The following is a 26,613-nucleotide window of genomic DNA, read 5'->3' as shown; positions in this document are numbered from 1 at the left end:
CAGCGGTCCCTGGTACCAGAACTGGCTTTCGGAATCCCGCCGAGCATCAGTAGCTCCTGGAGCAGACCCTAGTCCTACGACCACCTGCACTGCCATAGCCCTCTTGTGGGCCACATCTGCCATTTATCTTCCATAAGAACAACGCAGCACATACTTTCAACCAGTCGAAGACGTACACACCAGGCAAGACAGACCACGCACACAGACAAATAGATCCGGGTACCCTGCACCACCTTGGAGGCCTAGGGAGGCCCACTCTCCGAATGTACCAAAAGTTGGCACTACCGCAATATCCCAGATCAACCTTCCAAGCGCAACAGACCAGCGGAAGAAGATCCACAGTCGTAGCCGTAGATCCGAGCAGAATAGTATACATTGTACCAAATTCTCCCTAGTTGGGTCTCTTCTACGAATGGTACCGTAGGGAAGGGGGAAAGGGTGACCTTTCTGGAGACTGAAGAGTCAGAGCGAGCCTCAACAGTCCAGTTCAGCCAGACAGATGGTCGCCCAGCGCATCGTGTTCGTGATGTTCACGCAGGGGGGATGGATCTGAGAATGAATGTACGGAGACAATGTGTTTTGAACTAAACTTTAAGAGGGCACTCTTTGCTTTGCTTTCTCCTTTTACTTGTTTTTCTTTTCTTTTTCTTTTTTTGGGGGGGGGGGGGGGGGGGAAGCGGGTTGACTTTTACACAAGGCAATGGTTTCTATTTTTCTTCACTCTGTTTCTCGGCGATCTCTGTGTTGTTGCCAAGGGTGAAAGATATATGGACACTCGCCAAGACAGGATCCAAGAATTCCTCTTCCTGTCTTCGTCTTCGACCGTCTCGCCTGCTGACTGCTCTACTCTGCTCGATTTCGAAGGCCTCACCTCTTTCGCCTCCTACTACGGATCAGCTCTCGGGATGTACCCACACGCATACACATACCAGAGAAAGGTCCATTCGTTGACTTCCAAAGAGGAAACATGTCCGAGATATCTTTGGAAGAGCTCTGGACCTCCAGGCTACACTCCACACATAGGGCATCTGAGTGCAAGTTCAGTGCCGTGGAGGCGACGGCACTCGTTGGTCCGGACCAGGTGTGCGATGTCTGATGTCTGTATGCTGTGGATATGGACAAGCTGATGGGCAAGTGGAGTCCTTTGTGTAGTGGAACACTTTGGACCCTGTACCAGATGGTGAGAGTGAAGCTCATGAGTTACATTTTGGTTTGGCCAGGGTCTTTAGGGAGTGAGATGAAACGAAAGGGTCGTCTCAGATAGCTTGTGTTGACGACGTGGATAAAGCTCGTGAGTCTTTCAGGAGGTATCTACAGCTAATCAAGGCCTGAGCTGAGAGCTTTAAAAAGATGACCTGAGCTCAGACGGGGTGAATCTTGATATCTTCAAATTTTGCGCGGCGGATTCTTTTCATTTTGCAATATCGCGACTCCATGCCCCCTGACATTGCCCTCTGTTTATTGACTTTTCGAGGTCTTCGTGGATACACTGGTGCTTTTTCCTAATGAGTGATTGCCAAGCCAGGTTATTGCTTGACTGCAGCGGATTTGAGCGAAGATCATAATTAGCAAAAACTTGAAAGATACGATGATGGAGTCAAGGATCTGGTACTCGTCATACATCTGACCGTCTTTATTAACGATCGCATCCCAGTCAACGATTAAATCAAAACCGTCAACAAAGGATATGAATTAGAACAACACACTTTGTCCACATCTCGCTCTTATCGTCGTACCTCACTAACTCCTGATACATTTCAAAGCACTCATTTGATTCATTCACCAGTTGCTGCTGCTGCTGCTGCTGTTGTTTCCCTGATTTCGCCTTATAGCTCCAGCCCTAGCTCGCTCCATCCGATCTACCCTCCTTTTTTAAGACATTGGAGTTCGTTCGGCGATCGTGGATCTACGGGTCCATTTCCTGACCACCCCATCGGAGACGTTACCCAACCCGTTGATATCTCCGAACGGCTCTGCTGCATATCGCATTCTCCACTGTTGTCGTGCACTGAGGGGGTGAATGTCGGGTTGTACGGCAATTAAAATTGGCACGGTAGTTGGTACCTACGAACATATCGGGAAAATGGGGTATGATTGGCGGTTGACAGCAAAATCGTGTCGATGAGGGGGGGGCTTGGAGCTAAGAAAGGGTACTACGGTATACGTTTCTTTGGGATATTGTTCGTGCTGTTGAACATGAATGTAGACCTCAATTGCAGTGTAGTAAGACATGACTTAATTAGCTTGACACGTCGCTTCTTCTCAAGTCAACAGCCATTAGGCTCGTATAGTATCCTGTGAAACCTGACACCTTTTGTTCTTGAATATCACTCTGGAGTTTAATTTTCGATCTGTTGGGCGACAAGCTCTGCGAGCCTGCCCCTTTCAACACACCTTCTATAAGGGGGAAAATCCATTTCAACTTAGCGTAAGTGCCCTTCTAATCTAGGTATGTCCTCATACTTCGTACTCATCCTTTCAAGAATTCTCCCTTTCGGTATTAAATGCAAAGGCTTCGGGTTGGTAGTTTCTGGCAACCACGGAGTCGTTTGATAGGTTTTTTTTTGTATTTGTTCGCTTTCGTACCCACCAAGCCGTAGGACTGTGGTCATCCTCTTGTTCCATGGCTTCGGTACTTTGCAACATTTGATCAAGGATCAATAACCGAAAATCAGCACCGTTAGCTTCATCCTGGGAAGAGAGAGAATGTGAACGATGAACATAGTGAAACTGAAAGATTCCATTTGCGATGAAAGGAGCTGAGGTTCGACCGGGCGCCGAATTATCACAAACGTTCAATTACAGTGAATTCTCGATCTAAAATCGATCATTGGGTCATCGTAGTGAGGGAGTAGGCGGAAATAGCAATGCTCGCAAATTTTCAATCGGTAGTTTGGTGCTACTCACAGGGTTAGATTGTGGATAGTGGACAGATGATTCGATTCTGTGTATAACTGTAGATAGACTATATACATATTATTTGATCTTTTTGCTGTGAAAAATGCACACAGGTACTATGGTGGACATTTCGATGTAGAACTTTCATACAACATATTCTGGACGTTTTTCGAAAGTGAAAAGGCAAGGGACGAGCAAAAAGATAGCATCTCTAGTAGGCATGCAAAGAACCCAAAGACACAATCAATGAGCGTATCAATGTACCCAATCCCTTCATACTCAGATACGCTTTGCTCATCGCATCTAATGTATTTTTCCCCTCATGATTTGCAAGCTTGGACAGCTAATCTAAGCTCCTTCGGCTAGGATCAACATCTAACGATCTGCTACTTCTCGGTTGTGTTATTATTCAATCATGTATTCCAGCTTTCCACCTCCAACCTCGAGTCTTCATTCTAGACCCTGGGCTCAGTCTCTCCCGGCACCGATTTTGCCTCTTTCGATAATGAACCCAAAAGGAGCTCTAGACGAGCCGAGTGGCTGAATTTTGGGTCGTGTCTCATCTTCTTCACACCGAACATGGCATATGCATGCTTTGGATCTTCGCAAAAGATGAGCCAATCGAGTGATAGCACAAGAAGAAGGTATATTCGCCTGGGAGGTCGCCACGCAGGTGGCCCAAATATCGTTCTCTACCCACTGTGCAGGTTCAGTGTACCGCCACAGTATCCTCTCATTGGAAGATATCGGGGGGCTGGAACAAAATGGGCTGGAAGCTGCACGAAGATGGATACAGAGACGGGTATTGATTCGCGTCTCGCCATTAGTGGCGGTTACAACGACGGGCAGGTTCCATCTAGGAGATTGGTCTTACTGGTCTTGAGCTGGGGGTGTACAGTGCACGGTGCTATATAGAGACACTGCGTGTTTGGGAACCATCTGCCGGAGACTGTAGTGGAGACGGGCTGTTTCCTATTTCTTTTCCTTTGCCGCACTTCCAGTCTATCCACTGTCGAGAGTCCACCCTCTTCCACTAAATGGTTTCCTAATTGAAGATCAACGTGGTTCGGACGGGTCGGACGGGACGAAGGGTGGTTTGGTAGAGGATCCGATATAGGTTGGGAGATCTTGACTGCGAAGTTCGTAATTAAGATCAACATGAGATTGGAACCTGAGGCGACAATTCATAACTTCATTTGTATGTCGGTGGTCAAGTTTGTGTTGTTCTTGAGTGCTTAGACTCGAGGAATATGAAGCTCGGAGCTTTTTTGAAAATGGGCATTCTTCAAGATTTTGGGAGTCGAGCTTCTGTTGCAGTGGCTTTTATTTTGAAGTTTTCTGGTTCGTTCTCCATCTTGTATCTCGACATGTATTCTGCTTTCTTTGTTCTCTTTTTCTTTTACGGGAATAGGTTCCTCGCATGCGAATGTTCTAGTTTGGCACAAACTTGATTAGATATCCTGTTCGCTACAAAGTTCAATATTCTTCTGGTTTGGTAAACACCAACTACTCACCATCTGCACGCGGACGCCTATTTCAATTGAACTCGCTCCCACAGCGTGTTTGTAGCCGACTGATTCCAAGCTTCACAGTTTCATAAGTATCAGCACAAGCCTCATCTGTGCTCCACGTAAGACGACCAAGTCTCACCTTGGAAAAGGATGAAAATCCATTCGCCACTTAACATACATCCCTCCCTGAAATGATACATCTCAGCCAAAGACTTTGGCAATACTTCCCAATGTCTAAACACCTGTTATCTCGACTTGAGGGGGAGGTATCGTGCAGCGAATGCGCATATTTCGGCACCTGCGTGTTCTCATCTTCGATATCATGAGTCTCGGCGACGGGAAGCTTGGCTGTCAGGTCTTGAGTATCATGCATGTGAGCTTTATAGAGGAATAGACGTGGGATCTGGTGGGCTTGAGGGTTAAGAGGAATGTCCTGTTTGATAGAGATAGAGTCTCATTAGATTTGCATGGTACTCACGCAGTCTTTTCTTGTCTCGGGGCAGGAGGTAAATACCCCTGCTGTGTCAATTGAGCACAGCTTGAAGTTAATAGAACGAGGCTTACACGCAAGTAGTGAGAAGAAGTTGTATCTAGAAAATAGATCATAGAACCGAGAACACTCCATTCGACAAGGATATACAAGTAGTCGAAGCTGAGATTACTTTAAGGGAAATCAAGGATATTCTCGCTTTGAGCATACATTTTCGCTTTGAGCATACATAGATAAACAGTCGGGCAGCCGGTGAGAAAATGACTGTGACTTCAACTTTTGGTAGAGTAGATGTGACATGGTATGCCCAGAAGTGTAAGATGGAGACTTTCTGTTTTTGAACCAAGACATATTCGTGAAGTCGCTGCAAAGAATACTTTCGTCCATCTGCACACAAATGACATAGAAAGTTTTGCATAAATGCTTAATTCTTCCCCCGTGGCGTGTATCTTGCTGGTCTTGCTTTACCAACACTACAAAACTCTATCAGATACCTTAAGGTATGAGTGAATCGAGATTGCAGCATATGAAGTGGGAATCAGACACAATCCATGATATCTCGGGACTCTTGTATCAAGGTGGGAAGAGATCTTGATTATACCATGATTCCATGGTCGCTCGTTTCGCTTCTATCAGAAGAAAAAGCACTCGAATGTCGATTGAATTGCAACTGTCAGGTTCTCTCGATGTAATTGCTTCTGTGCTCAAACAGGAATGTATTCGGCAGACTGAGTTCTAGACCTGAATTAAGTCACGGTAGATAATCATCCTTGTAAGTTGTTTACATTTAGATTAGAGACACAATACAGTCACTTTCTGGTGTTGATTCTTCAACTAGACCGAATCAGTAGATAGCTGTCCCATAAACTAACTCTCTCTGGTAGCGGGCTTAGGCAGGTTACTCGAAATGGAAAAGTTGCTTTTCGTCATGAATATATATACGTTCACCAGCTCACCAGGCAGCATGAGAACAGACGGGAACTAGTCCAGTAGTACAGGTGGTGATCATACCTGGAATTTCTGATCTGGACGTAGATCGCGCCAACCCCCATTGATGTTGAGCTGGGCTGGGAAGGTAAAAGATGTGTCAATGCAAGCCAGGTGTGACATTCGTAGTTTTGGTTCTTTTTTTCTTTTCTAATCTAGAGTACCGTCAAGATTAGTTGCGAAGATAACAATATTCTCCGAAACTGAAGTTGAATGTGGCTAGGCTTGTGTGTATTCACCAATTCGACACCAAAAGGACACATGCATGTCAACGAAGGCAGTCTCGCGATGAGCAGCTCTTATTGCTCTTTACATTGAGTTCTTGTCAAGGTCCTTCTATCGTCCGTCCATAGCAGTTCTCTCTTTTACATCGAGACTTTAGATAGACTGATTGTCACTCCATTGCTTGCTTCCATATTCATTCGAACATAACAAGGCCCTGGTCATCTACCCCGAGCCGATGATTATCCGAAAAGATGCCTCGGCATCTTTTTCTCCACGCGGGGAAAAGCAAACCCGTTGAACGGGGACCGAACACTCCTTTCGATCCTATTCTCTCTCCGCGTCCTCCAACTTTTACCCATCCCATCTCCGATTCTCCGCAGTTGTCGCAATCGCAATCTTGACAATTAGCTGAAAGCGCTGACTTCAGCCTGGGGAGTTGTTATAGAATCTTGTTGATACCAATATCCTACACCTCTTTATCACCACCGTTGTACACTTTTCCCCCGACACCATGCGTGCCGTCCAAGTCAAAGAATACGTCAAGGTGCGTCCTGAACCAGTCCCCATGTTCCTCAATTCCAACATTGCATTACTCCTCCTCCTCCGCATGCTCGAGCTATACGCTATCAATTGCCCGTGTGCACAAACAAACAACCCCTCCCCAGAGACAAATCGCTTCCACCCAGAACAAGTCAAAATACTAACCCCCGTTTCGCTCACACCAGGGCCCCAGTGACCTCACCGTCACAGAAGTCCCCACCCCCGGCCCATCCCCAGACAAATACCTGATTCAAATCCACTCCGCCGGCACAAACTTCTTCGACATCCTCCAGATCCAAGGCAAATACCAACACCAACCCCCTCTCCCCTGGATCGGCGGTGCCGAATTCGCCGGAACCATTCTCGCCCTCCCGACGCAACCCCGCTCCTCCTCCGCGAAACCTCGTTTCCGCGTCGGCGATCGCGTCTTCGGCGCTACCCAAGGCGCTTACGCAACTCACATTCTTGCTCCGGAAAACGCCCTCCTCCCTGTCCCGCAGGGCTGGAGCTTCGAAGACGCGGCGGGCCTGTTCGTTACCGCGCCCACTTCCTACGGGGGCCTGGTGCACAGGGCGGGCGTGAAAGCCGGCGACTGGGTGCTGGTGCACGCGGCGGCGGGCGGCGTCGGACTGGCGGCGGTGCAGATTGCCAAGGCGAAGGGGGCGACGGTGATTGCGACGGCGGGGACGGCGCGAAAGCGCGAGATTGCCAGGGAGTTCGGGGCGGACTATGTGATTGATTATACGGATGCGAAGAAGTGGCCGGAGCAAGTGAAGGAGTTGTGTGCGCAGCATCGGCAGGGGAATGGCAAGGCCGGTGTGGACATCGTGTATGATCCTGTGGGCATGATCGAGGCCAGTTTGAAGTGTGTGGCGTGGAATGCGCGATTGTTGGTGATTGGGTTTGCGGCGGGCAAGATTGAGAAAGTGGCGTTGAATCGGGTGCTGTTGAAGAATGTGAGTCTGGTGGGATTGCACTGGGGTCAGTATGCGAAGTTTGAGACGGAGACGGTGGGTGAGGTGTGGAAGGGGATCTTTGATCTGGTGGCGCAGGGCAAGTTTAGGGGCACGGCGTTCAAGGATGAGAGCTTTGTCGGGTTGGAGAGCGTGTCCAAGGCGTTGCAGGCGTTGGGAGGACGAGAGACGTGGGGGAAGGTGGTGGTGAATGTGACGACGGGGGATGAGCAAGCCAAGCAGAGCAAGTTGTAGATAGTGATACCAGATCAGACCTCGGTGATGGTGTCATGGTCAAGTTTGGATAGGAATACAGTATACACACGTACATAATGCACACATGCAAGTCCACTATGTACTAAGAAGTAAGATCCCCTTGATATATGAAATGGAAAGTTGGAGTCGAAATCGATCAAGTGAATCGAAGCATGTGAACTTGTGAAAAAACAAAATACAAACACATTAGCAAGAGTCATGTGGATTTTCTTCACTATCGAAGAAAATCAGACATATCAGGGAGAGACGCGGAAATCATATCATCAATCTCTGGAAACATCTTTCTATTCCTATATAATAATGTAGGTGCGCAAGGAGTCATGCTCTTGTAAGATGCCTTCCCCCAAGGAAGAAACCCAGGGAGAAAGACGAAAAGAACAACATGAACTATGAAGGCCCTTAGTGGATCTAGCAATCCATTTCCCAGAGCAAAAGATCAAGGAAGAAAAAAAAGGAAAGCGATGTCAAAGAAACACCACTTCCTCTCTCCATTCTCTTCACCAAGGGAAATAGCACGAAGAATGTCAGAAAAACAGGACACACCCCGTAAGAAGTGCATCTGGCTTCATCCACCTCCGATACTCCCAAGTTTCAGCTCCAGTCGGTCACGGCCACAAAACGCGGCGCTGTGGTGACTGTCCTTCGGAGAAGGGTCCGTGGATTCGAAGTAGTGAGGACTAGATCGCGGGACAGCTGAGTCGGGGAATTGCGTGCAAATAAGTTGATAATAGACATTTTCCAGTCTTGACTCCTTCCTTCTTTCTAGAAGAAAAGGACTGCAATATGCTGTGAGGTGGGACAGGGGAAAGAGTGAGAAAAACGAAACAATCAGGAGCAAAATCCCGCATCCAGAAGCATTCTCATCGAGCTCGAATGCACTCGAGGGGAAGAATGGGCTCGAAACGACATCAGTTTCAAAACACCATGTTCTCCAATTCTTGCAGATTTGGATCGCGATTCGCGTACGAGTGGGCTCGAGACGAAGAAAGGAATGAAAGGAGGAAGAGAAGGAAAATTCTACGGCGGGAAGATCACTCGTCACCGCACGGGAGTCACGCCGCGCCTGGCATCGCTTGGTGCTGAGTCAGCAGCATCGTCGACGGCCTCGGTTGGAGGGCGGTTCAAGACCATCGAGGCAATGGAAGTAGTCCACACTTCAAAAGGTACAAGTAGGCATGACCTAGCGAGTTTACTGGAGCACGAATGACGGTGACATGGGTGTTAAGAGGAGAGCACTCTTCTGAGGTTCTATTCACTACTATATTTCCCTCTTTTTCGACGTCTGACCTACTCAAACACAGCATGACGCGACCAAGATATGAACTCATAATATAATACAGATAGGATAATAGAAAGTGATATTCTTTACAGTCACCGCCGCAATTACTCGAAAGTCTCTTGCATTGTCCCACGGCGCTGAAAGCGGGATGTGGATGATTTCCTTTCAGAAGCGGGGATTTCAGTCCTTGAGTGTAGCTTCGTATCTGGAGAAGAGAGAGACAGCGACGAGTTAGCATGTTCCTGTTCAGATGCCGACATGCCAAGACTGCCCAAAGAAACCATAGAGCCGTATTGCACGAGCACAGAGCTCAACGGGTTATATCATACCTCTTTCCACGGAATCCCCAAACTCCCCAGTTTCCACATGTCACATCATGAGGATCCATATCATTCAAATCCCACCGCAAACTGCGGAAGATATTCTCACCCGGTTCCAAGAGGATATCAAATTCTCCAGCACACTTCTCATGCACCCAGTTGATGTCACGTTCCATGTCCCACTGAGTGTATCCCGTGCACAGAATCGGCACCTTGGTCTCCAACAGCTGGGGCAGAGTGCGGGCCCATTCGTGCGAAGAGGCAGGGTGGCCGAGACCGGGGTGGAACAGCATGAAGCAGTCCAAGTACGGATCGAAGGGCTGGAAGTACTGCGCTTCATACATGGTGTGGAAGTAGTCCACGTAGGTCGAGATCTTCATTTGACCACCAAGACGGTCCTCGACGATGCCGCCAAATGGGTTGGAGGGCGTTCGCTCGGGCAGAGGGAACTCGGCGTCGCGGTTGGCCATGGCCTCGGGGCCGATGAAAATGAGATGCAGCAGGGAACGGGGGAACATGTATGAAAGCTGCAGCCAGACGTCGCGGGGAAGGGAAGATTCGGCACGGGCACCGAGGATGAAGATTCGGACAGGAGGAGCCTTCAGGCGCAGACCCTTGATGTCGATATCTTCACCAGTCTTGGGAGGATGGAGGGAATAACGCAGGGCTAGCGACATTCACCCAAAAAAAAAAAAAAACTGATCAGCATGCTTTCGAGAACAGTACACGTATAAAGAAACATCATCAACGGTACAGACAAATTCCTTTTTCTGTCTCTATTTTCCGTCCAGGGGAAAGGGGAAAAGTTATCAACATACCGCTCATACTCTTCAATCCCTCCGCCGTCAACCGATTTCTTCCCCGAACACTATAAGGGCTCAACTCATGCAAGACACTGGCAATCGTCTGCGGATACGTGAGCATACGAGTGACCTGACGCATCGACCGATCCGAATTAACCGCCTCAAACTCCCGAGTATACATGTAGGTATCCCAGTTAGTCATGTTGATCACATAGTTATCATCCTGCACCCCGGGATACGAGAACTCCGGGAAGAAACGGCCCGAATGCAAATCATGATCATCCTCATTGATCTGACGGATCGTCTCGCAGACTTCCAGGTGGGCCTCGAAATCGTCCATCCAATGTCCCTCGGAGCAGTAGATGGGCACACCACAGTCGGGACATTCGAAGTGCGAGTGCGCAGGGGGTTGGCTTGACGCGTCTGTGGGGGAGGTCTTGCGAGCTTCCGGATCATGCGGGGACGAGGGCGCGCGCGTCTGCTGGTGACTAGGGTGCGGACAGAAGGCGTTTTGTTTGATGAAGGCGGCGCGTTGGCGAATGGCGGGTGAGGGTGAGTTGGTGAAGGAGTGGAAGAGGTTATTGGGTTTCAAGAGCGCTCGGGAGTCGACCGAGGTAGAGGCTGCCTGCTGGGAGTAGGACTTGGATGTAGCCGGAGTAGTAGCCGATGGCCTGATGATCGTCTGAGAGGACTTGTGAGACACGCCATTGCTCGAATCTGCGGGCGCTTGCACTCCCAGAATGCGGTTGTTGCTGCGCTCAGAGCCGAAGCTGCGAGTCCATGATGGGGGAATGGCGCATCGCCGGCGGGAATGCGACAAGCTCTGCAGACGAGCGGGATGTCCGGCGGTGCGGACACCTTGCCGGAGCACCTGGATGCATTGAGAACAGGTGTAACCTCCTGCCATGGCTTGGTTCTCCTGTTTTGTGTTTTTTTTAAGTTGTTGGTGATCTTGTCAGTCGGTGGCTCGATGCGGCCGATTTTCCTAGCGGAACAGCCCGGCACGTGACGCGGCCGTGGTAAAGCTGCGCGACTGACGAGACAAAGCACAGAAGAGAGTAAAAGGCGCAGTAGTAGAGTAGAAATGCTGCTTCCTTGCGGTCACAGCAGACATTCAATTTCTTTTTGTCATAGTTGTTGGCAGACTTGTTCTTGGAACCCTTTGATGAAAACCTCGACATTTTGAAGAATCAATAGACCAGCAAGAATTCGTATATCGATCGTTCTACATGTGGTTGGTTAGATGGGCTTGGTCCTCACCCTGCCGCTATCCCCTGAGATCCATTATCGTCACGATAGCAAAGAGATACACATGTCGTCAACGAACTGGAAGCCAAAAATGAATTATATACAAAAGAGCAAGTACCTCAAGCCAAAAAGCAATAGCCTCCCACCTCCAACATCCCGAAAGCTCAAAAGGTTACAAATGGTGTGGAAAACCATCATAGATGAGAATGAACACAAGCAAAGGGTTTTCATCCTCTCACGGCCCAAAAGAAACTCGCTGGCCTTGAGAAATATACAGAACTGAAAATCGAGAAGAAGTGTCTCTCCTCCTTAGAAGATGTCTTCCGACCGGCTCCAATCGTGGGCCTCTCTGCTAGTCCAGTACTTCCCATTGTGGGACCAGAACTCTTCGCCGGTGATCGGGCATCGGTCACGAACGAACCACTGAGGTTCGTACACCTCTCCCTTTGCCTCTCGTTCCCGTCTCTTGGCTCGCTGTTTCTCTTCAACGCGGTGCTTCTCCGTGGCGGCCAGATCATACTCGCCATCTTCCATGGCGCGCTGGTCGGGTCGGAGACGGGTGTCGGTAGGAGGTAGGTATTCTTTCAAAATCTTGGGCAGGGCATTCAGGGTGATCACGAAGGGGGTCAGATTGAAAGGAATCCCCGTGGGCCGTTCGTGAGCCTGCCAGACTAGGAAGGTCTTGGCCGATTCGGGATCCTGGCCAGAGACGGGCGCTTCGAATCCGGGGGTATGACGGGCGTAGATCTTGTCGTTCCAGCGTCCGCCGATCATCCATTGCGGGGATCCGTTGCGGTCCACCACCTTGCCAGAAACTTGGTAGGCCGAGGAGGCCTTCCAGCCACGGGGCTTGAAGTCGAGGTAACAGACCTCACCGGTGGTCCAGTTCTTGATCTCCATGAGACCATAGTTGTCAACGGTAGGATTCCCTGTGATGATGCCAATTACAGAAGAAGTAACCTTTTTCCAGGTATACAACTCTTCGCCGCCAGTGATGGGCCGCAACTTGAGGAACCATGTACCCAAAAGATTAATATCAAAGGATTTGCCATAGAACTTGGACTTGAGAGAGGACTCGCCCTGTAAGTGCATAAAGATGTATTAATACCGCAGTTTATTGTCCAGGGTGGAAGGAATGTTCACTAGAACTTACCCAGTAATCCCACTTTGGCGATTCTGCCCAGGCAGCACCGATAGGAGGATGATGGCTGACCTGTTCCACAAAGAAGCGATACCCCTTGTCAGGGCGGACATACTCGAAAGTCTCACCAAGAAGAGGATTAAAGGGCTTCGCCACACGGCCAATTGTGGAAGCGTATTCACTAGCAGCATAGGACGCGACATAGACCAAACGTTCCATAGAGTCAGATCGATCTGCTGCAATGTCAAGGAGGTCGGTATACTCCAGGTCCTCCGCGACACGCTGCAACAAGGAAGTGGGCTCGTTGAAAGATACAGGAAGGGTCATTTTGGTCATGTCCTTGCCAATCATGGATTTCAGAATGCCCTATTACAGAAGGGAGAGCAGCGTGTCAGTAACTGCATAAGAATGATAAAACCATCCGGTCTCGGGATAGGATCGTGTTAACGTCACATACCCAGAGCGAAATCTTCGGCCGGTCATCATTGTCCATCTTCAGCCGCTGACGAACAGGGTCTTCATATCCCTTGAAAGATGTCCTCACGACCCTCAGTTTGTTTTCACGAGCCTGCGTACTCTCATCTACTGGCTGTTCCTCCACGGCCTTCTTCTCCGTGAAATCCTGCACCTCAATTTCACCCGCGTCGATGGCGTCGAAGAACTCGTCTCCATCTGACTCGGAGTCATAAAGGCTGCTGATCTGAGAAACACCAGACGGTTTTTTATGTAGGCTGGGCTTTGCAGAGACCTGGGTAGACGGCCCGGCACCCCCATCGACCTCACGGGCTTCAACTTGGCTAGCATCCACAGACACAGAGTCGTCGCCTCCGTGGGAATAGGGCGGAAGGATGGCAGAGCGGCTACCGCCAGTTGCGTTCTCGAGAGCTTCCTTCAAAGCCTTCTTCGTTCGCTTGCGCTTCTCCTCAGATTCCCCCATTCGGGATTGCAGCTCTTCGTGTTCTTGCGCCACGCGAGCCATACTTTCTTCCCACATGTGGCGAAGATGTTCCTCGCGGTTCAAGCGGTACTGCCAGTAAGAATCCCGATCCCGAGAGATCTTGAGAAGACTTTGGACGAGACCCCTTAGACTGCTGACTGCACCCTCGTACGCACCGAGAGCCTGCTCAACCGCAGGATCTGAAATCGACATCTCTGGGTTTCTCGCCTTTTCGGCCTGCAAGGAGGCCGCCACGTTGGCCAGTAGATCCAGTTGCAGTTTCGCAGACTGCGCGGTGATATTCAGCGCGTCCTTGTCCTCGTTGGGTGCTTCGTCGTGGGTGGACGCGTAGTCTCCATATTCGTCCTCGTCACCATCCAAATCCGGTGCACTGGGGTTATGACTTGATATACGGTTCATGTCGAGAGGTGAACCACCCCGGTCCACCGAGCCATACGCCGAACCTTCTTCATCGAGCGGAGTAGTCTCCAGGGTGGTGCGAGAGGCTTGGGTGTTGAGTCTGGTTATGCTCGGGCCGGGAACGACCAAAGAACCAGGCGCCAATCCCTTCGTACTAGGCTTGTGACTCAAGCCGGACTCCGAGGGGGTCTCAGTCGCCCGGCCCTCTGCCTGATCAATCTTGGCCTGGCGAAGAGCTTCCGCATTCTGTGAACGCTGCTTCTCCTCTTCTTTGGCTTCATCCTTTGCCCACTGAATGGCATTGTTCAAGGACCAGAACCAGCGCTTCGCCTCGACAACGTGATTGGCTTTGAGATGATACTTGACAGAAGATTTGCCGTGAATCTCAAAGCGTGTCTTGTCTTGAGCGTCCATGGTCAAGCGAGCGATACGCATGTTGATGGCACCACGGCAGGCCGAGCCGATGTCGTCTGTTGATCAAGCACAAAAGGTTAGCCCCAAACTAGGCTACATGGAAGGATACGCGGCGAAACTTCTGATGGGGAGAGACCATACCTTGATGCTTATAGTAGCTCAACACACCATCTTCCAAGACAAACCATCGCAGCTTATATCCGCTGGTGTAGTTGGTCCACTTCTTCAAATAGCCCTTCATTTCGCGAGCATCTTTTCCGGCCAACGGCGCCTCTCCCGCAGATACCCGGCCAGACACCCCCTGGGCATTAACATTCCCCAAGATCGCTTTTTCCTGGATACCTCTCTGTGCGATCGCCGCGGCAGGCGACTTCTTCAACATTGCGCGAGTCTTGTCGTCCTTGGTCACATCCTGCGGCAACTTCCCCTTTTTGTCACGACGGAAGGGATCGGCGCCATGTGTCAGAAGCAGCTCGATCAGCTGGACGTTCTTGTTCCGAGCGCCCTCATGAAGCAGCGTGCCCCCGGTCTGGGCCGTCGTCCGATCCGTCACCAGATCGAGGCTGTTGACGTCAATGATGCCTTCCACGCGGGGCTCTTCCAGGAGTTTCTCGAGGTTTTCGTAATCGCCCTTGGCGATCAAGGTCTGAATTTCCTGGGTCTTACTGTCGATGAAGAGCGATCGCGTCAGCTGCAGCTGCTGGAAGATCTCGGGCGTACGAGCGACATCGAGCGCCGTCTGGCCGCGGTAGTTGACGATCGCATCATTGACAGAGGGTTGATTTAGCAGGTCCTTGACCAGTGTGACACGGCCGAGCTGTGCAGCGAGGTGCAGGGGCGTGTTTCCCTCGCGATCCCGTGCATTAATGTCCAGATTGTCGCTTGAGGACAGGACGAACTCGACCACCTGTGGTTCGGCGCACTGCAGGGCAAGATGCAGAATGGTGGTCCCGTACAAGTTATGTGCGACGTGCGGATCGCTCGCTTCCTTGATGGCCTTGGAGATGGCGTTTGTATCCCCGCTTCTCAGAATCTCGAAGAGACGGAATGTCCGCACGGATTGATCGAGGGACAAGCTGCCACTCTCCGTCCCGGAGCCCGACCCCGTCCTTTCCATCGTGTTCGCCGAAGGGTTCGTCAGGGGATGGTCGCCAGAGTCGCTGTCGGGGTTCTGCTGGTAACTTGCGCGGGACTGTGATGGCTCGAGATTGTGTCGCGGCGGCGATACGGTCTTCTTTCGGCTGAGGTGGCTGTGACTCGCCTTACGCCGGTGGGCGGTTTGGGAGCCGCTCATCGAGGCATCGCCGACAGATCCGATGTCGGTGAAATCGTCCGTGTCCTTGTCCTTGTCCTCGCCTTTCGCCTTGTCGCGATGTAGTAGGGTCAGGACGCTACGAGAGCGCTTGTGTCTGCGAAACGAAGGCATATCAGTTAGTTCCCTTTGCTCGTTTTCACATGTGATCGCCGCCGGAGGGGGCGACAGGCGCGGGTGTCAGAGAGACGACTTTCAGTCCAGATCTCAATCCCGCTCCTCGAAGCTCGGTGTGGGATCTCGTCTGATTGTCTGACGATGTGAGTTCGATCTGAGATCGAGCAGTCGGATATCATGACCAAGCTTTCTGTGCCAGCTGGGGCAGCCAGCATGTTGTCACGGCCGACCGCGGGATTGAGAACCATGGATCGAATGTATTCTTTCCGTCCCCATCCCCCCCTCCTTCGGTAGGTTCAATGCAGTGACGCATGGAAGATTAGGAAAACAAAAATGAGTCAAAAATCGAGGAGACTCACCCTTCGGGTTTGTCGGACATGGCCAGGTGCACTCGGAAGCACCGAGAGTTATATCACTCGGAATGGTGGTAGCAAAAGCACAGAGCAGAGAACCACGGACGGAGTGAAAGAGAGAGAAGAGTCAAAGAAATGGTCTTCTCCAAAGAGATGACTGGACAAGTGTCAAAAGCAAAAAAGAAAAAAAAAACCGGAAGAGCACAGCCCAAGGAGGGGAGAAAGAGAGAGCAGGAGGGGGGCAATTTCAAAGGCAAACCGTCTCCAGAGTCCAGGCACAGACAAGTCCAGAGTAACGGCAGTACAACCAGTCGTACCCACTGCCGATCGACCGTTCTGCTTGGCACGGCGATAACAAATGAGCCTTAAGCCTTGACTGTTCGAGGGTCCAGAATGAGAGAAAATCGAACCGACTAGAGTTGAGAGAGAATTGATTTCCGCGATCCCAGCCGCTGTTGGGTGTTGCGCCGATGTCATGACTGGATGTCACTGGCCGAGCCCCCCTTATATCCTGTCCCTTGCGCTTTGGGGAGGGCGCACCGACGTAATGCGCGACTTGACGTAGGCACGGGTGACTTTGTGGAAGCAAGCCACATTGAATGTTTCGAGTGGGAGGCGGTGATCTCGCCAGTGAAAAGGTGGTGCCTGACGATGTATACCGCGAGGAATCAGACATGACAAATTCATTTGACCTGCGTAGTGCTTAAAGAGGGGAATATCATTGTAGGTACTAAGGTAGGCAGGTACAAAGGTCACGTCCTAAGTCTCCGTGAAGAGGAAGTATCTCATCTGTCCAGTCTGTAGTTCTGTACCCGCACAGAATGCAGAACGGTTGGAAAGGAGATATAGACACTCGAAACATCCAGGCGCTCCTTGCGACTTGCAATCCACCACATCCGTATGATATTATTCATCAGTGTGCACGCTTGAAGCAAGCAGTAGAACTCCAACCTTACAAAGGTCCATGCCACGACCTCGACCAGTGTCCGATGGGTCACCCAATCTGAACTGAACCCGTGCTCATTTTCATGTGATCCAGAGTCGCCGTCGAAGGGGTGGATCAGACATCAAACCGACCACATCAAGTAGCCACCCAACTGAGCGCCCACTGGAAACTTGACACAGCGGCATGGACAAAGTCAAGAGCGAAGCTTATTCGACCAACAGACGATAGAGGAGAACGCTCGAGAAACGGGGGTCATGTGGTATTGACTAGTTAGTTAGTTATTTAGAACTGAGTAATTACTAATTACTAGGTAGCCACTGGCCACTAGTGAGCTAGTAGCTACTAGCCAGTAAGAACGAAACAGTGACCTGCCTCACTACTACTGACTTCATTCTTCGACTGACTGTTTAAGGAAGGAGACGCGTCGGTACTGGCCACTAGATGCATGATTTCCATGCAGGTAAGAATTTACCACGAGTACTTCACCTTCAGGCTCTCGTGGACTGCCTGTCCTAAAGGGGATAACAATAGCTCAGGGCCAAATAGTGGTAGGATTAGTTCACTCTCGCTCTCGGTTGTCTCACCAGGCAAGGCGAGGTGAGTCCTAAGTATATTTGCATGGTAGCTCAATACATATATGTCCATGCCATAAGACTGGAAAAACAGGTGATCAAAGAGCGTATAAATGTGCTCTATAGATATCAACATCTATTCACCCCATTTTCATGGTTCGAGACTTGCCATCGCACAGGATGGGATGGTTATAGTAATGTACAAGTGATCGTCTTCTTCCCCAGTCCTCCCCTCGGAAAAACATCTCTATCGAGTCTCCCCACTCACCAAAATCACCACACTGCCCAATTGTCGTCGCAAATCCTCCTTGTCCACATCGTGGGTGTCTTCAACCTCCCCCCACATATCGGTTTGCCACTGGACCTCCAAATTGGCCGCCTCCGTCGCCTCCTCCAACCCAAACTTCTTCACCCCCTGCCGTTGCAGATGGCGGAAATTCTCACTCCATTCCACCATCAACCGCACCGCCACCAGCAGACTCTTCGACGCCAGGATCGCCCGCTCCACCCCCGCCAGATCATGCGCATTCAGCTCATACAGCCACGCCCGGATGCTCTCCTGCGTCCCCCGCGGCTGAGAAACGGGCATGATGCTCTCCGTGTCCAGAATCGGCACGATCTCGAGACTGGGCCAGACTTTGGTCGACAAAAAGGCCATGATCTCCTTGGCGACGCGCATTTGGATATTGCGGAGGCTTTCGACGCTGCCGGTCTCGCCGACCCGGTCGAGCGCGTTGCGCTGGCGCTCGGGCTCCCAGCAGAGCAGGCTGTCTGTGTCGAGGTAGCGCATGGCCGTGGTGACGATCTGGTCGCGGGTGGTGCGTTCGCCGGCGGCGTCTTCACGGACAATGTCGGCTGCGCGGGCGGCGAGAGAAGTGAGTGGGATGAGGTGGGATTTGAGGGCGTGTTGGGCGGAGGTCATGACGTCCCATTCGAGAGCGACGGCGTGAGCGAGGTGGGGTTTTGTGGCGGGGATGGAGAGAATATCCTTGTTGGGTGTGCGGACGGGTCGCTTGTCCAGTAATACTTGGTATTCACCTGTTGATAGCCCGAGGGGAACAGTGTCAGAAATGGAAACGTGAACTGGTGAAGCGGAAGAGTTTCTGTGTAGCACAGCGTAGCTGTCCACTCCGTCCCCTCCCCCATTTTTCCCCATCTCTTTCTCGAGATCTTGACGCTGGAATATACCATCATCCCTTTGCCACGTCTCGTCTCGTCTCATCATCATCATCATCATTATCTGACAACGTACCAGTCTTGCCATGCACATGAACATCCTTCCAGAAGCGCTTCTTCAACGGCGACGGCTTTTTCACTTGCGACACATCCTGTGCACCTAGCGTCGACGTCGACAAAGTCTGTGTCTCGTTGGTCTCCGCCAAGACAGGCGAAGCTGCAGGAGCCTTAGGCGGCGGACCATGAGCCGTAAGAGGGTGCGCAACAGCGGCCCTCAAGAGCGAAGAGTGAATATGCCGAGAAGAAACCGCGAGGTTCTGTCGATGAACGGACAGGAAGCGCGCTGATAGCGCATTTCTTGTGAACACGGTCGTCATATTAGATGGTGGCGAACGAGCGGAAAACTAATCTTTTTTCTTTCTTTCTTTCTTTCTTCTTCTCGTTGTTTTTCGCAAAAGGACGCGAGCGATGTCTGTGATAGCACAGCCTCGAGATGGTCGGCAGTAGCAGGTGGATTGTTTGCACTGCGGCTCGGGGAAAATTAATGAAGAGCGGACATGGTTGTTTAGTCCCGGAACCTTTTCCGGCCCCTGCCCGTTTGGGGGAGAATCGGTCCGGCCGCGTTACGTTGAGCGCGTTCAAGGCTCGACGTCTTCTCCGGCGAGCGTGTACCAGCAGAATCAGGACAATGAATAAGCCTGTTGACGCGCTCCTCGTAGCTTGCGTACATTGTAAGTAGAGCTTCTGGCAAAGTAAAAAAAAAAAAAAAAAAAAAAGGTGCTCCAGTGTCAAACCGATCAGACACATACCTTCCTCTCTAGCATCGTAGCGCGTTCGAAAACGGGGGCCCCGAGGTCGGAAAGTCACATGATGCAGATCAGCTGATGCGATGGGCTGTCATGGATATTGCCTGATCTCGCCTGAAATTGCAAGACTACTACCAAGGGTGTACTAAGGTGTCGACTGTATCACGGGAACAGTGTAGTGTTATAACACTATATAAGCTTTTCTATGGTTCAATGGGGATGCTTTCCACCGTACAGGGCCTAGTAGAAGGCTTGGTAGAATATCATGAGAGCAGTATTCGCGCTATGTGAGCTATCTATCTTTCGTTGTCCCCGTTACTATGCAAGTGATTCGGGGAGGAAATTGTTTGCCAATCAACTAAGTGTACTAGTTTAGTCAATTTATCAGAGTATCCAAGGAGGATGGGGTATCTGGGATATTCACCCGCAAGACCAAGGGTTTGAAGAAGTTAAGTGGTGTTCTTGATATGAACGATCTTGGAAAATTGCCAAAGATTATTGATTACTGAGGAGATGAAGATGATCAATCGACAAAGATCCATTATCATCGTTCTCTCCATGATCATTAGAAGCAGCCCCATCAATTCGAGCATAGCAGCTCAGACTGTAGGCATATCGAAAGACTGACGAGAAAACACAAGTCACGCAGCATGTAACAACAAACCCCCGCCGAATGCTTTTGTAATCTATACGAGAAGCGAGAAGAATGAATTTTTTAAAAAAACCAGATGGTAGAACAGGGAATCCAAAGCTGGGGAGGAAGATGAAAATCAAGGGAGAGGGCGAGAGGTTCGTAAATGGACCATCGTGCCGTCGAAGCAAGCCTTTTGAGCGGGAGGAAGAAAGAAGCAGGTTGCAGCGTTTTGCACCGTATTCGACGGCCGGATGAATGCTCGGAACGCAATGCAAACACAAGATGAAAGAAATCGAGGGAAAGGGAGAATGAAGAAACTGAGATAGTAGTGGCGACGACCAAACCAAGGCCGTGCTACCACGCTTCAAGCTCTGTCGGATCGGTATCGTAGAGTGTCGGACACAGAAGAGGAGGACGCCAGCACTGCGGTTATCGAGCTCGCCATGGGCGGTAGGGTCACCACTGATTGGGCTGATTCCATCCACTCATGAAACATGAAAGCACTGCGAGGCGTGAATGTGCGCGCAGTGCTGCGGATCTCTGCGCCCTAATGTTCGCGTGTGAAAGGGGTGAAAGGTGTCTGACATCGAACTCGATGAAGAAACTCAAAGGCAAAAACAGGAGCTAGTACAAGGCAAAGTGCTGAAGAATGCAACATCGACTCGATGAGAGAATGAACGCAGTTCCAGGAGAAGCCAAAAGAAAGATCTTGAAGACATGATGAAATTGGAAACTGAAGATAAACCGCCAAACATGTCTCTAATTCATGTACCACAAATCTCACGGGTACAATTTTCATTTTGGTCATAGGCAGCAAAACAAGATCAAGGAAATAGTCGTCACGGCATTTCATCGTGAAAAGTAACCGGGTCCAAAAGCGACAACACCGATATTGAACACTGAGATTGTTGACTTGCATCATGCGAGATCTCGCTCAACAGACAATAGTTGCACAATCGACAGCGAGCATGACCTGGTAGCAACCTGAATGCTCGGGAAATTTTGAATTGGGTCAAAGGCAGAAGCTGATCGCCGATTAGGCAATGTCGTTCTAGCGAGTGGTGGGCAGTGTCGTAGGACTAGCCGGAGTCCGTCAAGGATGCAATGCGACAAGCGCAAAGCATCTTGCCCTTTTTGACTGGACCTTGATGACAATTAAGGCTTCCCGGAACGTGAAGCGTCAATGCCAGTATGTATGATTCCCTTTCCAGTCATATTGATCTGGGAGTGTAATCACACACGCACACACACACACACACGCATCCACACCCGCATCTCTTCACATGCCCGGCCCCCGATGCTACCTCGTCCGACCCAGCAGGACTGAATCCTACCAAGACAGAGAGGATGACGGGAGAACAAGCCAGGCAACCGCGAGCATGTCCTTGTTCCATCTGGCCTAGACTTCTGCGGACCCAAGGTGGTCGGTCTTTGGTCGGCAAAGCAGAAGAACCGACCACTCATTCGAGGAGATAGCTGGGGTAGTAGGGCTGCTTGGTGCGATCGGCATCCGTGCGTTTCTTCATGCGCTCGGCGTCGTAATCGTCAGCGCCGTCACGGCTGCCCCAAGTCGTCTGGAGAAAAGCGAAAAAGGTGAGATTAGTTGAGATTCCATGATACGAGATGTCCATATCAAAACAAAGAAGATAAAATGGGAAGATTGAACATCATCAACAAATCAGACAAGCATGGCCAGTGTCCGCCAATGGCACGGATCAACAAACTTCGGAGGGGACAAGTGGAGAAGAGCGTCAAGTACATGAGACGGAACATCCAGAGTGGATCGCCAGAAGCCATCTGCACGAGAGAGGAGTCCGTGACCGTAGCGTCTGTCGAGGAATGTCGGCGTGTCCAAGAAGAGGCAAGTCGGATGGGAAGTGGCCCCCCAAGCAGACCAGAGAAGACGCCGGAAGGTAAAAAGGAGGGGCTCGGCTGGTCTCCTCCATTGGCCTGGCCGCGGAGCTCTAGCCCGCGGGTTGAGTGTTGCAGTCCAAGCTCCGTGCTTTGTCTTCGGCGAACCAAAGTAACATTGAAGAGAGGAGACGATAGGGAAGGGTGCACACACGACCGGAGAAGCACAAGAATGGAAGAAAAAAAAATACAAACATGAATGAAGTGAGAGAGGCCTGAAGCAAAATTTCGACCCGGAAAAAAAAAACAGAAAAAAGAAGGAAAAAAAGGAAGAAAAGGAGACAAAAAACTCACCACATTCAAAGTCATCACGGCGTACATCTTGATGGCTCCGTGGAAATAACCGAAGAGGATGGACACGGGAAGGAGGAAGACATCCACAGGATAGCGGATATAGTGGCCCAGCAACTTGATCCACTTGCTCGTAAACATCCACAGATAGAGGAAAGTCATGGCGCGATCGTGCGAAACTTCGCCCCAGCTTGCAGTAGCCTTGTGGCACAACCAAACGAGGAGCAGATCTCCGAGCAATGCCGGAGGAGACAAGGTGGTCATATGTACCGCATAGGCACTCCATGGTTGGCGACTGTCAACAATCAATGAAAATGAAGCATGTCAGCTGTGATCGAGCCATGCAAGGTCATGAAGAGGGAAAGAGAAGTTGACTAATAATGACATGGGAAAGGAAAGGGAAAAAGAGACGAGGGGGTTGGTCGGGGGGAGAGAAGAGGAAGGAAGTCATGGCTCAAGAGGCGGGTTGACAGGCAGTGTAATCTCTCGTTTCCTCGTTTCCCTGCCATCTTTCGTGGAGAAAAGGATGAACGAGTGACTGCGCGATTCGACTCGATCAGAGCGGCTGCTGCATGATTGAACCGGATCTCAGAAGCACGGTGATTTCCGACGCTCACACAGAAAGAGGAATCCGCCGACGCCACCGAGGTGGTACTTTTGGTACTTTTGCTCTGTTTCGCTTACCCCGGTCGGGGGATGGAGAAAGCGACTGCATCAACGTGCAGATATTGTCCTGCTGGCTGTATGCACGAGCATTACAATGTGGAACTGCATTGGAACAGGCGTCTCTTCCCAATGAGGTGCTTCGGCTCAAAGCTCAATGACAGAAGCAAGAAGAATGACTTTTGTCACCTTTTGTGTCTGACACTTTGAGAGGGCAAAGTGACTGAGGAAAATTGCGTGGCAGAGAATGGGAATTGTGCGGCGTGTCGCATTTCTTGACGAGAGAGGAAAAAAAGATGGGAAAGATGTGTGCAATGTGCTTGAGGGCGGGGGGCGCCAAAACTTGACATGCCAGTGGACAGGCAGAAGAAGGTGGGAAACAAAAAACAAAAGAGATAACTTACTACCAGATGTGCTTCTCGTGGAACATACTCGTCAGATTGCTGCGCCAATTGCTGCGAGACCACCGAGCACATTGCTTCAAGAAAACGGGATTGTCTTCCAGCGTGGTCAAAACCTCGGCCTCTGGGTGATATTGCATAAAGGTCTCCCAGCCGTGCGAGACCATCCATCGAGTGATAAAGTTGTCATCATCTGCATTGAGTTGATACTTTCCCCACCACCACTCCTCATTGGTAAAAGCGTAGGTAAAGCCATCGTCCTGGAGAATTTTAGTGCGGTATGCCACTGTCCGGCCCGACATACATGGCAGCCCTCCGTCCATGTTGGTGGTGGCGCCGCAGTCAAAGTTGCGTCGTTCGAGATAGAGGGCACCCAAGAATCCCCAGATGCGCTGGGAGAATGTGGGCGAGGCAGCTCGGCGCAATCGCTGACAAGTGACGACGCCGCCGTACCGCTCATCCTTTTCGAAGGGAGCCAAGATCCAGGGCAAGACAGTGGAAGGCCAGCTAACGTCGTCGTCGGCCAGCAGAGTGATGGAAGTGCGAACCTCGGGAATCGCCCGAGTCATCTGGCGACGCTTGTTGGGATGGGTCACGGTGAACAAACGGATGCGAGCGTCGGACGCGGGCATGGCGCTCAGCATCTTTTCCGCTCGTTTGCGGTTGGCCTCGATGGTCACGAGGAGGATCTCGTACGGCTGATTTTCCAAAATGGATCGGATGGTCTCGACCAACTCGTCTCCGCAGCCCTCGAGGGTGGGGATGATGACCGTCACATCCTGCGAACTGAGTTTGGGGTTCTCGGGGGGTGGAATAGGCTTGAAATTCCAAAAGGACCAGAGATTGACAACGAGGCGGAAGTAGCGATAGCAACTAGAGACGCGATCGTTCAAGTTAGCCTTTCACGTGCACCTCTCAATTCCTGGAGGTGGACAGGGAAGTTGTCGTGGGGGTGGGAGAAGTGGGTTGACGATGGCACTGACAATAGCGCGACAAACGCTCGCAGAAATGGAAATGTCATCGTGACCTGGAGTGTGACAATCGATCCGCAGCAGACTTCGAGCTTATCGACAATCTTGTTTGATGGACTCGTTGTCACCGGAGAGATGGCTACAGCTGTCGATAAGGTATCTGTCGCTATGACACATTAGCTGTGCTATCCATAGCACTTTTCTGACCGTCAGATTTTGACTTACTTGAAAATTGTCTACACAGACACGACTGCTCCCGGCCAATTCGAATTCGCTGTTCTAGGTCAAGGAAATTGAGGAGAGCGTATGGGAGAATGGCGACAAGTCGGAAGCTCGGGATTGAGGATAAGACGCAAAAGAATGAGAAGGCCCAAACGAATGTCGATGGTGGACACCGATTCCTCAATCACAGACCGGATAAGAGGAAGTGAGATCTATAAAATATCTAGAGGAATAGATCCAGAGGAGGAGAAAGAGGAAGAGGAAGAGAGAAGATAGAAGAAGCCAGACTTGATTGACGGGCGTCCAAGACGTTCAATTTGTAGGCACATGCCATTGAACAATGTCCATCACCATAATTCTGAAATAATAATAACATGGAAAAAAAAAAGACTTCATAGACTATTTGATGGATGCGTAGAACCCAAAAAAGAAAAGATAAATATGGAATTTCACCTTTTTTAAGATTTACCCTCCCTGATACCGAGAAAAAGCAAATATTGAATAATGAAAATGCAATATAGCTCAAAAGAGAGAGTTGCGCAACGTTTAAAAGACCGAGAAGTACCCACTCTCATTGGGTCCAGGAAGGAAGCCCGGAGCAGACAAGTCGTAAGAATAAGAAGTAGTACGGTAGTTTACTAATTTAGCAGTTACTTACATAGTGCCAGTACTGTATTGGAAGAAACTACCGGAATCCTCATCTCCACGGGCACCGAGATCAATATGGAGCAAAAAGGGGAAAAATAAGAAACAGAAAACCAGATTAAAAAATTTTTTAAAAAAAAAGACTAGAGAGCTAAAGAGCGAGCAAATCCCCGGTCGCAATTCAGATGCCTCGAGGAAAGGCTCCATGATCGTTTTGAGATTGCTGCAGGTGTAATTTTGCCTCGTGCGTCACAGAACCAGAGACCCTGAATCTAGATGGATGCATCTGGAGAGTGGAGTGGAATTAGCGGCGGCCCATGCAGCGCAGTGACATGGAGTGGAGGAGACTAACGGGAGAACGCACGGAGGATGAGCGATGGTTCGATTCTGGTAATTATTGGTGGTTGATTTTGGATTGTTTTTTTTTTGTCAATCTTTTTTTTTCATGTCCTTTTTTTGTCCTTCTGTTCCTTTTTGAACAAATTCTGCTCCGGCTATGCCGATATATGATTACGAAGGCAGCACAGCATCGTGAGGTTCAGGTGGTGAACTAAGAACGACGAGTAGCTAGCTTGTCCGCCCGTCAAGTATGAAGATGGAAAAAGTAGCTGGTTCTTCGGCCAGTCTTTCTACTTGAATTAGAGATTTCATGGCATTTAGGTGACTATACTCTGATGAATCTTCGAATGAAGGAGCTACTTGAACGGAACATGATTAGCATGGAGGTGATGGACACATAGACTCGAAGCCAAAGACAGCAGAACTTCACTCCCATCCTGTAGATGGTCCGCATCGATCACCAGACGCCGAGAGATGCCGTTGCCATTCTTCCCCTCTGAGCTTCCGAACTATCCCCCCCAAAACTAAGACATAGGGAGGCGTCTACCCACCTCCACGGGTTGTCATGACCAGCCAACGCGACAAGAATAGAAGTCCTGATGGCGTGTGTACTGTGTAGAGCCTCCCGGGTGATATGCACGATCGAGTAGGTACGGCCGACCCATCAACGTCGACTTTCTCCATCCTTTTCAGCTCATGACAGCTGTGCCGTGCCACTTTCGTCCGGGATCTAGGTTCAAGGTTCTAGGTTCTAGGTTCTAGCTCCTTTTCTAACCTTCCCCGAGTCGTGCGATACGCCTGTAGAGAGGGAG

General features: G+C 50.3%; 5 protein-coding genes across 5 annotated transcripts; 1 reads left to right on the top strand and 4 right to left on the bottom strand.

Moving 5' to 3' along the window:
- Positions 1 to 6,622: 6,622 nt before the first annotated feature.
- On the top strand, positions 6,623 to 7,859 carry N7539_006908 (NADPH:quinone oxidoreductase family protein; the record flags this gene model as incomplete). Its single annotated transcript, XM_056936509.1, has 2 exons — positions 6,623 to 6,655; positions 6,837 to 7,859. 2 exons carry the CDS (start codon positions 6,623 to 6,625, stop codon positions 7,857 to 7,859), a joined length of 1,056 nt encoding a protein of 351 aa, XP_056788444.1.
- Positions 7,860 to 9,339: 1,480 nt separating this feature from the next.
- On the bottom strand, positions 9,340 to 11,189 carry N7539_006907 (putative mRNA processing protein (Mss51); the record flags this gene model as incomplete). The annotated part of the gene is made up of 3 exons (XM_056936508.1): positions 9,340 to 9,364; positions 9,489 to 10,146; positions 10,298 to 11,189. The coding sequence occupies 3 exons, from the start codon at positions 11,187 to 11,189 to the stop codon at positions 9,340 to 9,342; spliced, it is 1,575 nt and encodes a 524-aa protein (XP_056788443.1).
- A 650-nt stretch (positions 11,190 to 11,839) lies between these two features.
- On the bottom strand, positions 11,840 to 15,868 carry N7539_006906 (OSBP family protein; the record flags this gene model as incomplete). Its single annotated transcript, XM_056936507.1, is given in 5 exon segments — positions 11,840 to 12,610; positions 12,684 to 13,037; positions 13,129 to 13,468; positions 13,484 to 14,498; positions 14,584 to 15,868. The coding sequence occupies 5 exon segments, from the start codon at positions 15,866 to 15,868 to the stop codon at positions 11,840 to 11,842; spliced, it is 3,765 nt and encodes a 1,254-aa protein (XP_056788442.1).
- A 2,121-nt stretch (positions 15,869 to 17,989) lies between these two features.
- Positions 17,990 to 19,295, bottom strand: N7539_006905 (ATP synthase complex assembly protein ATP12; the record flags this gene model as incomplete). Its single annotated transcript, XM_056936506.1, has 2 exons — positions 17,990 to 18,780; positions 18,995 to 19,295. The coding sequence occupies 2 exons, from the start codon at positions 19,293 to 19,295 to the stop codon at positions 17,990 to 17,992; spliced, it is 1,092 nt and encodes a 363-aa protein (XP_056788441.1).
- Positions 19,296 to 21,818: 2,523 nt separating this feature from the next.
- Positions 21,819 to 24,645, bottom strand: N7539_006904 (glycosyltransferase family 2 protein; the record flags this gene model as incomplete). The annotated part of the gene is made up of 4 exons (XM_056936505.1): positions 21,819 to 21,932; positions 22,564 to 22,855; positions 23,628 to 24,497; positions 24,608 to 24,645. 4 exons carry the CDS (start codon positions 24,643 to 24,645, stop codon positions 21,819 to 21,821), a joined length of 1,314 nt encoding a protein of 437 aa, XP_056788440.1.
- Positions 24,646 to 26,613: the final 1,968 nt, after the last annotated feature.

The sequence above is a fragment of the Penicillium diatomitis genome (assembly GCF_028827545.1).
Source record: "Penicillium diatomitis strain IBT 30728 chromosome Unknown utg000009l_segment0_segment0, whole genome shotgun sequence".
NCBI lineage: Eukaryota > Fungi > Ascomycota > Eurotiomycetes > Eurotiales > Aspergillaceae > Penicillium > Penicillium diatomitis.
Note: the sequence above shows the minus strand (reverse complement) of the source record. Positions and strands in the feature narration are given on the sequence as shown.